The following is a 17,584-nucleotide window of genomic DNA, read 5'->3' as shown; positions in this document are numbered from 1 at the left end:
TGTATTTAAAGAAAAATACAGTTTCATAAAAATGATTTGATACAATTAGTGTTTCTTAATATTTCCCATAGTTAATTTATAAATTTTAATTATTATATCGACAAATAAAGCTTTTAGAAAGATTTTCTTATGTTTCTATCAGTATTGGTTGTTTTAAACATACTAAAAGACGTCCACATGAGTGGTTGAATAAAATTTGGAGTTGACAAGATCTTAAAGAGCCTTGTCAGATGGAGGCGCCTCACCACCACCACTGATTAAATGTCTAACCTTTTCCATAAATAGAAAATCAGGATTCCGCAATTTGGCCCAAAAGTACATTTACCCTTTGTTACAAGATCCGAGGTGGTCAATTAAACAGTCCATTTTGTTTCAAATTCCACCTTCCTCTCGTTAGTTGTTGTCGGAAATTGGCTCCCTTACATATACGTAATTATATATTCTGTAATCGTAATCCGGACTACATCATATATATATATATAGTTTTACCTTTGAAAAGAGTGCCTAATAAAGGAGGGTTTTTGCAAGTGGATTTCCCCTCGAATAATATCAAAGGACCATCAAAATCTGTTGTGTAATCGAACTATAATCCAAATTTGCTCTATTTATTTTATAGCAGTCTAGAAAAATGAGCAATTTTTAAACAAAACAGGGCAAAATAAGCAACTTTTTGTAGGATTGAGTGATCATACACAAATCCAAAGTCCTACTCATCAGAATTTTTTAAACAATATATTCTTCTACTTGACGATTCCTTAATTTGTGGTTCCTTCAAGAAACGTCAATATAGAGAGGAGAGGGTTCTTTTTTCTTAATGATCTCCTTTCTATTGTGTGTTCATCATGCAGCATTGACTGAATGCATAAAAGAAAAAAAAGGATTGTATCTACATATGGTACATATTTAGTCAATTCAAAAAAAAATATATTTATTTACCGTTTTTTTTCTATATATATTATTATAAGGATGTATAATTATTTACTTGCTTGAAATTTAAAGAGATAACATGTTTTTATTATTTTGTATAGGTAGCAATAGAAATAATTTGAATAATTAATATATAGTAAAGAGCTATTATCATTTTACTCATAAAGTAGTAAATATTATATTATTATAGTAATTGGGTGCAAAAATAAAGCATGAGTCTAATAATATTTACGTGGAATAAAGAAAAAAATCTTTTTTTATTCTGACACACGGAGATATATAAAGTAAAGAAAGGGAGGATATAACTTTTCGTTTATCCATTCTGTGTCTTGAATTAATGTATCCTTCCTTAGTAAAAGGGGAGGGGTGGGGGTTTAAAAACAACACAATTCAACAAAATAATTTAAAATGTGAATAACTTTTTGAGATCTATCCATTATTATTATAATAATTATAATCAAATTAGGTCGTGGTGCTTCAAGCACTGCATTTGATTTTAAAGACTCTGATTGGCATTCAAATCATCTTCAGGATTAAGGGTTAAGGAGGATTTAACATTCGAGAGTCCTCCATTTGGCTTTTTGAGAGTCTGAGAAGTGTTATTAAGACTTAATGATGGTGTTGCCTCACTCCCACCACTCCTCAATCCATATTTGTCTTCCTCCTCTACACCCTTCTGTCCATTCTCTCTCTTGACTGCAATGGATGATGATGAGTCCGCAACGGACTCCATCTTTTTCTGAAGTCTCAAAAAGTCGTGATTTGCATTCACAATGTCAGGATGAGATTGAAGGACGTTCAGAACGTTCTCCACTGTGACTTGATATAAATTATCCATTTCATGGATCTCTGCCTCCGTATCTTTCCAATTGGACTGAAGGATTTCACGATGCTTGAGTATGCGCTCTGAGGCTTTTTTGAGCTCCTTGATCTCATTTTCTTTCTCTAAAAGGATCTGAAATGGAAAAGAAGAAGAATAAGTCATGACTTTTAGGATAAATTTGAAATATTAGGGTGGTCTGAAACGTTAGAAAGTTGTATCTAACAAGGATACAATACATTTTTTCTGAATTTTAATTTTTCAACATAGTCTCTTTGTAACTGTAGACACATTTTCGTAACGATGTTCCCATCTATGTAACCCGTACAAATAGTACTAAAGGTTTTTCTCTACAAAATAAGTCTTCACAAGACACTTTTTATTTTTGCCTCATTTACTCAGAGTTGGATTGACTTAGACACCTCAAATTTTAACACAGCAAACCGTCTATTTATACCTTACAGAAAGGTCAAAACAAATATTTAATGACAGCTCCATATTAAATTTTGTACTATCTTCAAAACAATCCTCTCACATCAACTCACAAACCACTCTGCCTCCAAAATGGCTGAAAATCTGGTGAGTAGCTGTAAGCAGATGCTAGATAGATGTGACTAGATGTTATTTACGAGTGCTGACACCTTCACTTTGAGGTTGGAAACTTTTCAAATTACCCTCGTAAATATTTTGTCAATTCTACTTATATTTGTAGAGTAAGATGATATATTATTATTCCAAGTAAGTTAAGAGCATGTGTTCACAAAAATTGCTCAGGCTAAAAGTAATTCATATTCTTAGGCAAAAGACCGTACTTCCGTTGCAAATTCAATAGGGTAATTTGCAAACATGTAATTATTGTACATATTATTACTCTCCAGCACAGAAACAAAACAAACACTCACCCTATTCAAGTCTTGATTGTTGTTACCATTGGTTTGATTTTCGTTGATGATATCCGCAGTTGTACTTGTGGCCAGAGGATCCAATTCCTAATCAATTAATACATAATATATGTAAATAAAATAACTTGAGTTTCATAAAAATAAACAAACAGACAATGGACCCTTCCACCATTTGAATTGAAATTAAAAACAAGAGCACTTCACACAGCGTTGAATAATATTTATTGATGGTATCAAATCAATTTATAAAAAATATAGATATATTTACCTTGATGTCAGTTGATCGATCGCAGTTACAGTTGGATATATTCCTGAAAAGAAAAACAGTAAAAAATAGTTTACTTCTTTGTTCATTGATGAATACTTAATATATATTACATAATAACTCCTCAGCACAAAATTAATCTTGGATAAATTAAAAAAAACAAAGTCATGATGATAGGTATTCTTCAAGTAGTAATTATTTTCTACTAACAAATTATTATGACTAATCCTTCGGAATTACCGAAAATAGTACTTACAAAAAATATAATATGACAGCCTATATTTCAAAGGCCATATCTGAGCCATACATCAAATGAAGATTTTAGAACAGTGATTTACAATCTTTGTATCACTGCGTGCCTGAAGGCCATTTTTTTAAGGGGGTGGGGGAATTAATTTTGCCTTAAAATTTGTGTCTAATATTTTTTTATATAGCTTTTTGATAATCTTGATAACGTTGCAAAGATCTAGACGATGAGATCAGGTTTGGAAATTAAAGTTCTAGATCCGCGTTTCTCAAAGTGGGTAATGCAGCCCACTGGGGGTGCCCCCTGACCGTATCAGGAGTTCTGTCAAAATAAGAAGTATTTAAAATAGATTGATAAATCTGACATTACATATGTAGTCGCGTATATACAGTATGTCCAAAAATTGATGGTGGTTTTAATAAAAAAATCATGAAATAACCTAAACAAGTGATTTTTTTGCCGCAAAATTTTATTTACTTTTCCAATATGACGAATTTTAAGCTTTATACATTTTTTATGCGTTTTAGCAACCCTTCATACAGATTATTTAAAGTATCTGGTGGAGAAATTTTTTCCCAAGCTTTTGTCCGTTTTTTTTTTTTTAATTCATCCTCTGAAGTTGCTTGCGGATTTTCATTGAGTTCCCTCTCGACCAAGGATCACAAATTTTCAATGGGAGACAAATCAGGACTGTTGGCAGGCCATGTACCTTTGCCCCAGAAAGAATCCAAGTTGTCTGAACACCACTTTTGTGCCTTTTTGGAGTGTTGAGCAGAGGCACCATCCTGCCGGAAAATGTCTCTTGATGTGTCAGACAACATTTTTTAGTACTCGGCCGTCACAGTTTGGTTTCGAGGAATCAGGTGAATATCTGACACTGCCTGGTGGCTGACTATGGCCCAAACGTGAAAAGGAAATTTCACAGTTGGAGTGGGTTCCACATCTCCCTTATCTCTTGACCAACCCCGATCTGTTTGGAGATTTGGGGCATGAAATAGCTCAAATGGACTTTCATCACGGAAGAGGATACATTTCCAGTCATCTGCAGTCCAGTGTTTCCGCTCACGACAGAATTGAAGCAGGGACTTCCTTTGGTTTTCTGAAAGTTTGCGGTGCAGACAAAGTTTGTATGGCGAAGCATTTAAAGAGTGCCTCAGGTAGTTGTGGACAGATGACTTGTATATTGGATAGCCATTTGAAGTCAATTTTGTTGCAAGTTTCCTTGTGGATTGCCTCTTTTTGGTCAATTTGCTAATTGTTTTCTCCCTTCCTCGACCCTTCTGATTTGCAAGGGCTTGTCCATCCTTCCTTTCCTTACACCAATTCTCAATGGTACTGAGAGGAATCTGTAACCTTTGGGCAACGTCTCTCTGGCTTGATCCACCTTCTATCATGCCAACAGCCTTGGCCCTGGTCTCCAAAGAGTGCTCTTTCAACATTTCTGATATTGAATCTCAACAAACATCCTGTGGTGTTTTCTGAGCCTTTTTATACTGATGTATGATGCAATCATCGAACATTATTATATCAGAAGAATTCAATATTCTCTAATGATTGTATCAGACAAATTTCATTTTATTCCGACGAATATAATTTTTTTAACTATAAAACGGATATTTTTAATACCACCATAAATTTTTGGACATACTGTAAAAACATTCTTTTTACACATCAAAGAATAAAATTAACCGTAGAAACCTTTATCAAATTTCCACTATCAGGCAATAACGTCTCATGTCAATAGCCCACCGGATTCAACATGACTGTAGTATATTGTTCTATCATTTAACCGCGAAAATACATTTGAACAAGCAACAACATCATGGATCATTTTCTAAAAAAATAAAAGTCCCTCAAGAACTGGACATGATTGACTTTGAAATTGAGCCTCCACTTAGGAACTTCTTGAAACCCTTCATTCACCAGCTTGCACGAAATGTCACAAAGATAGATACTAATAAGGATAAAATGAGGACATACAACGACAATTACCTCTCATTTGGCTTCATTAGTAGTATGGATGCAACATGAAATTGTATAACCAAGGGATGATTACGAGAAACCTTAAACTTGTTATCATTTTCAGTTCGAATTATGATTTGTTAATTATTTTCTAGTCTAAGTAAATATGACAGGGATGTCCACTGGGTTACATATTTTTGGGGGAAGGTTTTTTGTTTTTTTTTGCAAAAATTCAAAAATTAATTTTTTTGGCAAAAAAAAATAATAATTGAAAAATTAATTTTTTAAGGAATTTATTACTAAAAAATTTAAAACTTAATTTTTTTTTGTAAAAAAAAACAATAATACAAATTTAATTTAATTTTCCAAAAAATTAATTTTTTTGGGAATAGCTGTGGATTTGTATAAATTTTAATTTTTTGGTAATAGCAACGGATTTTTGAAATTAATTTACAAGGAAAAATTAAATTCCATGTGAATAGCCATGATTTTTCAAAAAAAATAATATTATTATTTTTTTTTTTTGAGAATAGCAAGGGATTTTTAAATTTTGTTCCAAAAAAATGTAATTTTTTTGTGAATAGCTATAGATTTATGAAATTTATTGTAAGAAAATTAAAATTTCTATTTTAATTTTTCAATTTTTTTCTTCAAAAAAATCAAAATCCACCCCCAAAAAAAATACAAATATATATATATATAATCCTGCGAACACCCCTGAAGAAGGGCTCGAATAAATACGAACCCACGCAACACTAGTAATTTACTTTATATTCAAACTCATGGGATTTCATTTGATTTATTAGCAAATAAATACATTGTTGATTTTAATTCAATATTCTTTTTATGTTGATGGACTAGATATGTAATTTCATTGTTGAAAGAATAAGTAGGAGGGCAAAAAGTAATGATGATAAAATGTTAATGACATGGATGATATTCAGAAGAGAATTATGTATTTAATCATTTTTTAAACCATACAAAAAATAGATATAGACCTCTCCACTGCTTTATTTCCCTTCAAAAAATAGATATAAATATTTAATCGTCGTCGTATATTGTAAGTGACACATTGTCAGGCATGAAGACAGAAAGGAACAACGAAGGAATGGATACGATGAAAAAATGGATCCTCATTTATCAAAAAATAGCTATTAATAATATAATATTATTTTTCATAAACAACATCAATAATATTAACACGCACTTGCAATATACGTACGTTTTAATTCTGTTTTTTTTTGTGTGTGTCTACCAAACTCAATACATTATCATCAAATCTGACAAAAGAGGAGGGGAAATCGAGATCCCCCTTTAGAGTCGTGTTGTATTAATCAGTATCATGCAAATCCTTATTTGTCAAAATATTAATAACAAAGGACTCTCAAGGCTCACGCTTTTCAAATACAAGTTACAAATACCTGATTTAGAACCCCAATGTATCAATCATAAATAGCTCAAAGCAAGTAGCAAGTCCAATTTAATATTTAATCTGAATGAGTTAATTAATATTTTTGTATTTATATGACATGGTTTGAGATTCGATCCCGGTTTGAAGGCCAAAATTGGGGACATATCAAGTTTCGTATTATGATGAGTGATGCATGCTTTCTATACCAAAATTTGATGTAAAATTCAAATTTGAAGTCAAAAATACGTAATATACAATTTTTTTTTTTTTGGATAGAACCATTTTTGTAAAAGTTTGTCTAATCTGACGGAAATAAAAATATATCTTTAGCACATTGAAGTTCTGCAAATGAATCATTAGTCAAACACCTGTAGTTGTTTTGTGACAAATTGGAGCTTGATTTTCTCAATATCAAGTAGCTACTGGTCATGTGATTGCGCGCAATATCATACGTTTCGAAACAAGTATATTTTCCTCAAAAATCAAGTTTCTGTTGCTTCGTAAAAAACAAAAACTCACATTGGGTATCGCTTTCATAAAGAAGTATATCCTAGGAATAATCAATTAACTTTTCACGAATATCGCTCATATTTTTGTCACGGACTCTCGTAATCCGAAATTTTGTCTAAAATTTTAAATGGGTAAATCGTAAAAAAATTGGTAACATTATACCTCCTAAGAGCAAATTAAACACATCAGCCTAACGGATACTATTTCAAATAAAAACAGTTAAATTTTCAAGTATATAGCTCTTAACGTTTTTATGTACCATCCATTTTAATGACAGACGGTATTTTTTGCACATGTCAATAGTATAAATTAGGTATCAATTTAAAACATTACCCCAATAAAATGATTGGTAAATCAAGCCTGTAGGACTTTCCTATTAGTTGATATGTCTACCTAAAGCAAGGCATTTATCGACAAGTGTTAATTTGTGATTCCCCTTACTTGAGACATATTTTTTAAACGCCCATTGCACTAAAGTCGCGGATAAAACAACTGAACAGACAGATTTATTTGAAATTCTTGGCCACTATTGATCATTATAATATACATAATGGTATTTTAAATTACATTGTAGATTCGATAGGTCTACGAAATCGGGATTTCAAAAATTTTGTCATTCAAAAAAAGTCATTTTTGTGCAAAATTGGTCACAAATTCAAATTTATTGGCTAAACAACACACAATACAGGATATAAACTTACAAAAATCATAATTTACAGACATTTTTACTTATTCAAAAAGTATCAATTCTTATTTTCTACCTTTAATATATTTTTTTTACTTTTGGCAGTGAAACCGGGGTCAAATCTCCAACCATGTCATATATCAGAGCCCGATTGAATAATGTCATGCTTTAAGATTAAACATATCATGCCGAACGGATTTAAGACTTGCGTGCTCTGTACTTGTATACAACAAAATGTACAAATTACAATTTGTATGTCACATAACGCCATGTTCAATTAAAAAATCAATTCACTTTAATTACAAACTATTAATTGATGCCTTCATTTCCTTTTTGATCTATACGAAGTACTTAACTATTATGTATTTATGAGTACTATAACTGGGATTTGAACTATATAATGTATGAAAGGATGAAATTATTAATTTTCAGCAAAATAGTCGATAACTACACCATTAATAATATATCAACAATCTGATAAATATTCAATTATTGCATTAAAACCCTCATCAAAAGTATATTTTTCATTTCATTATTGTTTTTGGTAGAATCTTGCTAATACTACTTTACAACTTGATATACAGTCGCAAATTGTACAAAATGGGGATTCAAAACTTGCAGTTGCATTTAATTAAGATTTTATACCCTTATTTTTAATTACAGGTTTTCATTTTGTACAGGTAAAACAAAAATACACAAATACTGTTTACATCCAAGTGTAAAAATGTCAGAATAAGAAGGGGAAAAAAAGGCACCACGTGTGGGATCTCCTCTGCACATGAGACTGTGAAAAGAAGGCTGTAGAGACCGTTTGCATCTCCAACTGAACTGCTTAGAATATAAAGAAGTCCATCAAGAATTGGAATGGCCTGGAAAGGATCAATACAGCCAATAAGAAACAAATAACTTCTACAGCAACAATATGGCTCACTTCTGACCTGCCTTCATTCGCCCTTCCTCCAGGTTTGACATCAATACCCTGGAAATTGCAGTTTGGGGGGGTCATTGAGAAGACTGTATGCCACATCACTCATCCAAATTCGGATTATCTCCGAGCTGCCATCATGACACACCATTGACACAACCTTCAGCTCAAGAGCTGCCATTATGTTTGCCAACGTGTTGAGGCTGTTATTGCTTATAATAGAGGACATATTGAATAATAATAAAAAGAAAGTAAATATAGTATTAATGTTAACATAATCTAAATTGGCTTTAAGGTGTTGTTTCTCAATTTCGTGCAAGTTTTGGGTCCCAGGCTGTATCTACATGACATAAGCACATATTTTGAACATAAAAACAGGCCGTGTTACTTAGTAAATGATAATAATAGCCTCATCATTGTGATTATTAACTTTTATATCTGTACATACATACGAAGGTATATGTAAGTACACACAGTCAGTCAGAAGTAATAATAATAATTATATTTAATTACAGGGGAAAAAAACAGACACTTTTTGAAGGTACTCTTAAAAATAGAAACTATCTCTATTTATTTTTTTAAACTTATTTATCTTATTGAAAAGAAAAGAGTCTTCTCTTTAACCTCTTTGCGGAATGGAATTGAGGAAAAACATTGAAGTGATGAATGATTGTATATCCTATGTGAGAAGAGGCCTTAGGAGAACGGGGTTAATGAACCACTGTCTTCCAGATGCTGATGATTCGATTGAGGGAATCAGTATTTCTTTCTTAGGCTTATATCTAGCCACAGTAGTAGACATCATTCGTACAAATACCTCTAAACAAAGTTGATGTACTTCCATTTTACATCTGGTTTGAAACCACAGAGTATGTAAAAGAACAAAGATGGAGGCAACCAAAAAAAAAAGTGCTAAAAAACATACACAGTTGCTTGCTATTATGTTCATTGGATCTACGTAAAAGAGTGAGAACAAACGACAGGGGATATATATCAATATGTACAACGTCTTGAAATATGTTTTCAAATATTCAATAATCCGTACACATGATAATAACTATCATGACTTTGTACATATAATTGAATGCTAAAGACTCTGTAGAACGTACAACATATTTTATACCTATCAAGAAAAAAAGAAGAGGATTCATTAGACCGTAAAGACCGTTTGCTTCTATATATGTCTCTATCTCTCTTTAATAGACGTACTACATGGGATATTATATGCATAATTATTTAAGGCATATTGAATAAACATAGAAACTAACAAGAGAAGTTAAAGACTGAAGAGTTGTAGGGAATTTAAATGAACTAATCCATTCTTTGTCTTTGTTCAAAGGTCATTTTTTCACCTTCTTTGGGGGTGGGGGATGGGAAAAGTGAGGTATGATTCATGTGGCAAGGATTGGATGGTTTTATAAAGGCTGGGCGTCCACAGAATTTTATTTATTGATTATATAATAATAATAATAATTTTTTTCCGGGGGGGTCTTGGTTTTTGTATTTTTTTTTTTGAAAAGAATCCAAAAATACATTTTTTTGGGAAAATAAATTTTTTGTACTAAAAAATTGTAAAATGCACAGCTATTTACAAAAAGTATTTTTTTTAAAAATCCATTGCTATTCTCAAAAAATTATTGTTTTTGGAAATAAATTTCAAAAATACACAGCTGTTTACAAAAAATTCATAGCTATTCTCAGAAATTAAATTTTAAAAAAAGTCTAAATTTTTTTTCTAAAATTCCCAGTTTTTTACAAAAAATTGAAATTTTTTGAGTTTTTTTTTCAAAAATTTCAAAAATCCACTGCTGTTCATTAAAAATTTCAAAAATCCAAAGCTATTCTCAAAAAAAAAAAAAAATAGAATAATACATTTTTAGAATAAAAAAAATTACAACAAATTCAAAAATTTTGAATTTTTTTTGTTTAATTATAATTTTTTTTCCAAATATTTAATCTTGTAATTATCTATTATATAGACTAATATCTGTAAGTCTTTACAATTATGAATATCCTCGAAATAGTGCTCATAAAATAGCATAATTTACATAACTTTTCCGGGTGGTCTGGTGAATTTTCTTGTGAAAAGCAAAAAAAAAAAAAAAATGTGGGGGGTACAGCTCCTCCAGACCACACCCTGCGGACGCCCCTGAAAAGTTATGCAAATTATGCTATTTGATGAGCACTATTCCGAGAATATTCATAATTAAAAAATTGCAGATATTAGTCAAAAAATCTCTACCATTTGCGGATTAATATTTTAGACCTCTTAATTTATTAGACAACTTGCAAAAATACTGTCTACTAATAAACCAAATACTATATAATATAAAAGTACAATTTTGATTCATACCATCATATTCGGCACGGTAATACAAAATGGCTTTTCGATTATGAAATCCCTTTAACAAAATAATTAAAATGACTAGTACCACAAAAAAAAAAAAAAATTACCTGAGAGGCTTCAAACCTTACCAAAGTCAATTTTTTATTTGTACCCAGCAGAATAGATCTTTGGGCAAGGGGATAAATATATCAAACCAAAAACGGGACAATCCAAGATGGTACATTATATCCTACATTGATCAAACAACGAATAATACGCTATAGTCATACGCCATATTGTATAACGTATTATTAATTAATTAGTTATGTAAAATTATTATTATTACTAGGGATTATGACTCCATGGATTGAAAACTCCCATTTATCTATATTCATTACTTTCTCAGTAATTATCTTGTACAATGAAATGCAACTGCGAAATGAAAATAAAAAATTCAATAATTGCGCAAGTCCCTGGACTCTTATGCATAATAAGCTTTCTTTTCTTCCAAATGCCTGGAATTTGATTGAAATAACATACATATAAATATACGTATGTAAGAGTCTTTGTGCAGGAGCAATTTGTTTAAAAAAAAATTATTTTGACTGTTGTAGGGTGATTGGTTTAAGTACGTTATAAGTCCCTTTAAAAAGAAAAGCCTGGATATGGATTAGTATCCATACGAATGCCTTGTACGTTAGATAACAAGAGTATACAGAACAAACAAACATGTATGTTATACACGAACAATTATTATATGTATTTCTGTAATTTCTACTTTTCCCATATTATTATTTTCGTTTTGCAAAAAATAAATACTTATATACATGTATATTACTAAGAACAAAAAAAATGATAAATATTTCCCGGAAGAAATCTTTCTAAATTATTATTTACTTACTAATTTACTCAATGATTGACAGCCCGATGCCGGGGAGATCTTATGGATACACCTAAATTAGTGATGGGACAATTAATCGGAATCAAGAATAGAGTGTTTATTCTGGAATCGGCATCGGGAAAATAATGTTTAATTAGCAATTCCGATTGTTATTGATTACTCGTATTGAAAGTTATGAAAAAAAAAATAGCCCTTCCCCAAAGAAATTAAGGAAATTTTTCTTTTACTAAAATTTAATATTAAAATTTTTTTTTTGCAAAAAATTTAATTTTTCGAACTTCTTTTTCCAAAAAATTTAATTTTTCAATTTCCCCCTCCCCCCAAAATGTAATTTTCTATCAATATCTATGATTTTTTGAATTTTTTCCCAAAAAAAATATTTTTTGAGAACTAAGGATTTTTGAAATTTTTCTCAAAACAATTTAATTTTTTTATGAATAGCTGTGGATTTTTAAAATATCAATTTGTATATTTGAAATTTTTTGACAAAAAATTTAATATTTGAAATGTAATTGTTAAATTTTTAGATGTTTAACATAAGCCTGTGGACGCCCCTGATTTCAAAATTTGTATTTTTAACTACTATTTAAGATATTAAAGAATTGAATCGGCTTCGGGAGTTTTTAGTAGAATCTCACCGGGATTTTTTTTTGGAATCATCCCATCACTAATATAAATTTAAAAAAATGACAGCACTCTTACCTGAGATTCAAATTGTATTTATCGATGAGATTGGTAATATAGCCAATTCTATCGACTAGAGAGGGCAGAGAGGATGAAGATGATGAAATGTCTGAATTCTCACTCAGACCTCCCGTCTCCTGTGACTTTTTACGAGTATCGATGGCGTTTGATAGGTTTTGAAGACTATTGCTTACGCCGTCTGTTGCTGCGTTCGTCGTTTCATTTGAATCACGTTTGTTATTATTGTTGTTGTTGTTGTTAATATTACAAAGGTTGTTATTTGAAAGGCACTCATTATTGTTGATGGAATTACTGGAGCCGGTGGCAGAGGGTCCCAATAAGGAGACATTCATCATGGCCTTATTAAATGGATCCCCAAGTTCTTCATCGTCCTCAAAGTCTTTATCAGGGGGAGTCACTAGGAAATGAGAAGCACTACGAGGAATGTTAATAGAGTTCTTACGAAGTGGGGATGACAGATTGGAAGAGGAGGGGGGTGAGCAGGAGTTCTCATCATCTTCATCAAAAGATGAACCTTGTCGAGGAAATAACCCTGTTGTTTTGAATCCATTCTGCGATAAATGTTGATGATTGAAATGATTATTATTTGTGAAATTGTTGAAAAAGGCCTCGAGTTTAGCGGAGAGTTGAGAGAATGCAATGGATGCACGAGAAATTTCAGCACCTTGAGATAAAATCATTTCCTTTGCCTTCTCTTGCACTCCGTTCAACTGCGTCTCGAGAGTGAGTATTTCCTGATGTCTCTGTTCACCCAGGCGCACCAGATGTTGACATCTCTCCTCCGCGCTTGCCAATTCCCTCTCTTTGTCAATGAATTTTTGCTTCATCTCCAAAATATCGGTTTCTGACTCTTTGAGTGCCTCTGTAAGTGTAGTTTTTTCCGCCTGAAGAAATTCTTGGAGCTCCGTAGTTTCAATTTCTGCTTCTTGGAAGCGAGACATGAGGGCCTTGTAGTCATTACATTTACGACTTAATTCCTGACGTTTCTCATTGATGGTTCGCTGAGCCTCGAACAGTTGAGACTGCATCTCTGCACACCTTTGTTCCAGTTGCAGCATATTATCCTGACGACACTCAAATTCCCTCTCCACAGTATCCATGGATCGAACAATACATTGAACTTTATCATTGTGTTCATCTAATTGTTTTTCAATATGAACCCGGGCTTTCACTTCCTCTTCAAGTTTAATGCGCACGGATTTTAATTCCTTCTTCAAATGCTCATTCTCGTTCACCTGTGCTTTTAATCTCTCCACTTCTCGATGAAGCTTCATATTGTCAAGGGTTAATTGACGATTTTTGCGTACATCAGGAGGATCCGAATGCTCAGAAACAATGGTTTCCACAGGATCCACAGAGTTGCCACAGCCTAGAATGTCTGGGAGATAAATGGAAAAGTCGACTGCTGTAGGAATAGATTCATCTTCCTTGGAGGAGACCCCTTCGTCCATAACATCCTTGGTTAATTGAGTTTGGACACCTCGGGACTTTTTTACACAGAGATCTTTATCCTTTAGTCGTCTCATGGATTGAGATCTCTTTGCTAAATTCCCAGAGGTGCCTGAGCGTTGAATGTTGTTGGAATCATCTCTTCTCGCAGGTCGTCTAAGTGAGGATGACATTGTCTTCGAAGAAGAACCATTTGAAGTAGTGGAGCTCGTGCTGCTGCTAGAACTGGGCCTATGACTAAAAGGCTCTTTAAAGCTCTTACTCCGACCAAGAGTGGTAGGTGGAGCTGGACTCTTGGCAATTCGTTTTTTAGGAGATGTTGCTGATATAAAAGGTTCATGCGTATTTGAAGGTGGGACGCTGGATGGTTTTGTAGTTGAAAATCGAGTCATGCGCTTCAAAGTGGACTTTAGCATGGATGAAGTAGTGGGGGCTGTAGCTGAATGCCCAGCATTAGTAGTATTACCACTACTGCTATTAGAAGGAGGACCAATCTCAGATATGGGAGAAGGAATATTCATAAGTTTTACGGATTTGTTACACTTTAATTTAAGGTCTGGTTTGGGAAGTAGGGATTTCGTAGGCTTAGGTAGATGCGAGGGAGCTAATGGTGCTGCAATTTTATTGAGACGATTCTCCAAAATGCGAAGTCCACTCTCTAATTCATTTGGTGATGGTGGAGAGGAAGAGTTGGGAGATGAAGAAGGGTCTTTCTTGGGCAATGTTGATGCTGTCATCGTAGTAGATGCATTCACATTTTCAGTTGTAGCCATAGTCTGATCAGAACAAGTTGGTGGTGGGAATGATGATGATGATGATGATGATGACGACTCCTTACCCTCATCAGGAGGGACGGTATTCGTTGTGGTCATAGTGCCGGTAATATTGTTGGGAAGGCTCATCGTCATAAGCTCATCAGTATCTGGGGAGTGGTTCATTTTCTATATGTAAAAAAAAGAAAAGGAGGTATATGTGTGTTTCTCTCTTTTATTTTCTCTTCTTCTTCCTTCTTTCTTCCGAGTTTACCCTCTCAGTTCCGGCTGCTGAAAAAGTTGTAAGAAAAGTATCGATTAATATATTATTTCTCTATCATTGTAACATAGAATATGTACAGTGAAAAAAGCGGGACAGACCAATAGAGTGAGTCCTTCCTGCTCACAAAGCCCTACAAAATGCAACCACCTCCCTTACCCTTCTGCTCTCTCTCAAGTAAGTAAGAGCTTTCTAATAATATTGCTCAATTGGAAAAAGTATATGTATAGGAAGGGAAGGATATCCATGAACGCCTCTCTTATAATGTCTTCTCCCCGTCTCAGGAAACACGGTAGACATATACAATGGAAAGTAATTCACTTATTTTTTTTTTTTAAGACTGAGTAATATACTGCTGAGTTGAGTATCATGCACGGAAAAAGAAAAAAAAATGCAAATGACAACGACTTCTTTAGCAGTCAGTCATCATTCATTCTGAAACACACACTGAAATAAAAACACGACGAGTATTTAATAATAATTTTTTAAAGAAAAAGAAAAATCCCATTTATGTGTGTATGTGTGAGCGTGCGTCGTATGAGAATCATTTCAGATATTATATACAAGCGCCACTCTTCTATACATTTATAAGTTAGATCCTATATTTATATATTGTAGAGTATTTCTGTACTATGAAAATATATCAAATTTTCGTTAGTGTTGATTCAAGAAGGAGTTTTTATTTCGGTTCGATCTTAAAATGGTTCTTACTAGAACGATTTGGACCGATATTTCGGTCCAAATCGGGATCTCAGAATTAATTAATCGTTTTCAAATCGTGGAACGATTTTTTCTGTCTAAATCAATGTACCCGACATTCCCCAATTCCCAGGGGCGTCCTGAGGGGAGAGGGATGTAGCCCCTCCCCGCAAATATCAAGGAACATTTGTGTTGAACAAGAATCCCGTTATGAAAAAAATAGTCATTTGATCCAATTCAGGACCGGGAAACAAATTTAAAAATTGTTTCCATTGTTTTTGATGAACAAACTTTTGGCTTCAAACACTGGGATTGGCGGAAGGCTGGATGGCTATAGCCCCCCCACCAAATATCAAGTAATTTTGCGTTGGTAAAGATACATTTTAATGAAAAAATAAGGACAACTCCGGATTTATTTTCTCAAAAAAGTCATTCGATCAATTCAAGTCTAGAGAGATTTTTTAAAACCATCCCGCCAAGCGGACGCGCCTCTTTCCGTAGTTTTGGTCCACTAACTTTTAGGTTCATACTATTAACCTTACTCAGCCAATCCATTTATTTTATCTATGTGTAGGGTCGTCTAGAGGAGGTGGGATTGGAGGGCAATAGCTCCCGTCCCAAAATGTCAAGGAATTTCTGTCTTGATCAAGAACAACTTATCCTAGTGTAAGAATAATTTTTAAAGGGAAAATAGGTGTAAAATTTTTTTAAAAGGATTTTTACCGAGAGAGAAAAAAAAGAAAGTCATTCGATCAAATTTAGGTACAGAGAATTAATGCAACACATTTCATTTCATATGACGTTATATTCCCGATTGTCAACATTTTAAAACGCACACATAAAGTCATCAATAATTCATCTTTATGTGTGCGTTCTAGACTCTAGAACCCAACACTAATGTTTATGCATTTGATATGTTACTATGTACCATGAAAAGTGTATTTATGTCTTCTTCATGTTTTGTCTTGGCTCCCGCTCCCTCACACCTTTCCCCTCCTCGCTTGCCCGAAAGCGAAATTCCATTCCTGAAGGAGACAGAGGATACTACTACTACTACTAGTCTATAGTCATGTTGATGATGACACATCCAAGGAAAGTATGTTGACGATTTACAATGATAGTTTGATACTTTATAGTATATACTTCCTATATAAATATTGAAAAGAGCTCATGTTTCTTAGTTAAATCCAATATTTCATGACTTAAATCTCAATCCTCAGGGACGTCACCAGGATAATATATGTTTTGTTTTTTGGAGGGGGGTCGATAAAAATTATCCAAGTCCATAGCTATTCACAAAAAATTCAAATATTACATTTTTCCCCCATTTTTGCGTATACTTTTTCATGCTTACCCCCAAAATTTCTAGCAAAAACCGAAAATTCCTTAATTGGGGGGGGCTACAGCCCTTCTGACCCACCCCCTGATTCCCCTCTGCTCCTTTGACATCAAAACCCAGAGTCGAGTTTGAAGGATGGTGGCCTTCCAGGCCCGCGCAGAATATTAACTATATTTTTTTAAATGTAATGATAACGCATGGGCTGAAAAGTTGTTCGTAACAACCTTCAAGACGGCTGTAAATTTTTTTATTTCCAAAATAGTGGATCAAAAACAATTTTGTGGGTAAATTTTACACTGCTTCTTGATTTAAAAAAAATAGCGTTTAAGCTAAGCAATGGCTTGAAAAGTGTTATAGGGACTCCCATCCGTCAAACAAATTTAAAAAGAAAAAAAATAATATTAATATTATCTCTAAAAAAATATGTTTGAATAAAAGAAAAACCCCGCCCGCGTTTTCTTTGTTAAACCCAGGACTTA

At 33.0% G+C, this 17,584-nt stretch overlaps 1 protein-coding gene across 5 annotated transcripts in view; it reads right to left on the bottom strand.

Moving 5' to 3' along the window:
- Nucleotides 1-902: 902 nt before the first annotated feature.
- LOC121128222 (uncharacterized) overlaps nt 903-17,584 on the bottom strand; it is a 54,782-nt gene continuing 38,100 nt past the window's right edge. For 2 of the 5 annotated variants that reach the window (XM_071893031.1, XM_071893034.1), the window contains 4 exons: nt 12,584-15,078; nt 2,918-2,960; nt 2,650-2,736; nt 903-1,882 (listed from right to left, as the gene is read on the bottom strand). In XM_071893031.1, the coding sequence (XP_071749132.1) occupies nt 1,424-1,882; nt 2,650-2,736; nt 2,918-2,960; nt 12,584-14,973 (2,979 nt within the window). In that variant the 5' untranslated portion in view covers nt 14,974-15,078 and the 3' untranslated portion in view covers nt 903-1,423. Of the gene's footprint in view, nt 1,883-2,649; nt 2,737-2,917; nt 2,961-12,583; nt 15,079-15,226; nt 15,614-17,584 lie in introns of those variants that run through there. The other 3 variants (XM_071893032.1, XM_040723793.2, XM_071893033.1) reach the window with 3 other exon arrangements.

Source organism: Lepeophtheirus salmonis, chromosome 13 (assembly GCF_016086655.4).
Source record: "Lepeophtheirus salmonis chromosome 13, UVic_Lsal_1.4, whole genome shotgun sequence".
NCBI lineage: Eukaryota > Metazoa > Arthropoda > Copepoda > Siphonostomatoida > Caligidae > Lepeophtheirus > Lepeophtheirus salmonis.
This window is presented reverse-complemented; position numbering and strand designations above follow the sequence as displayed.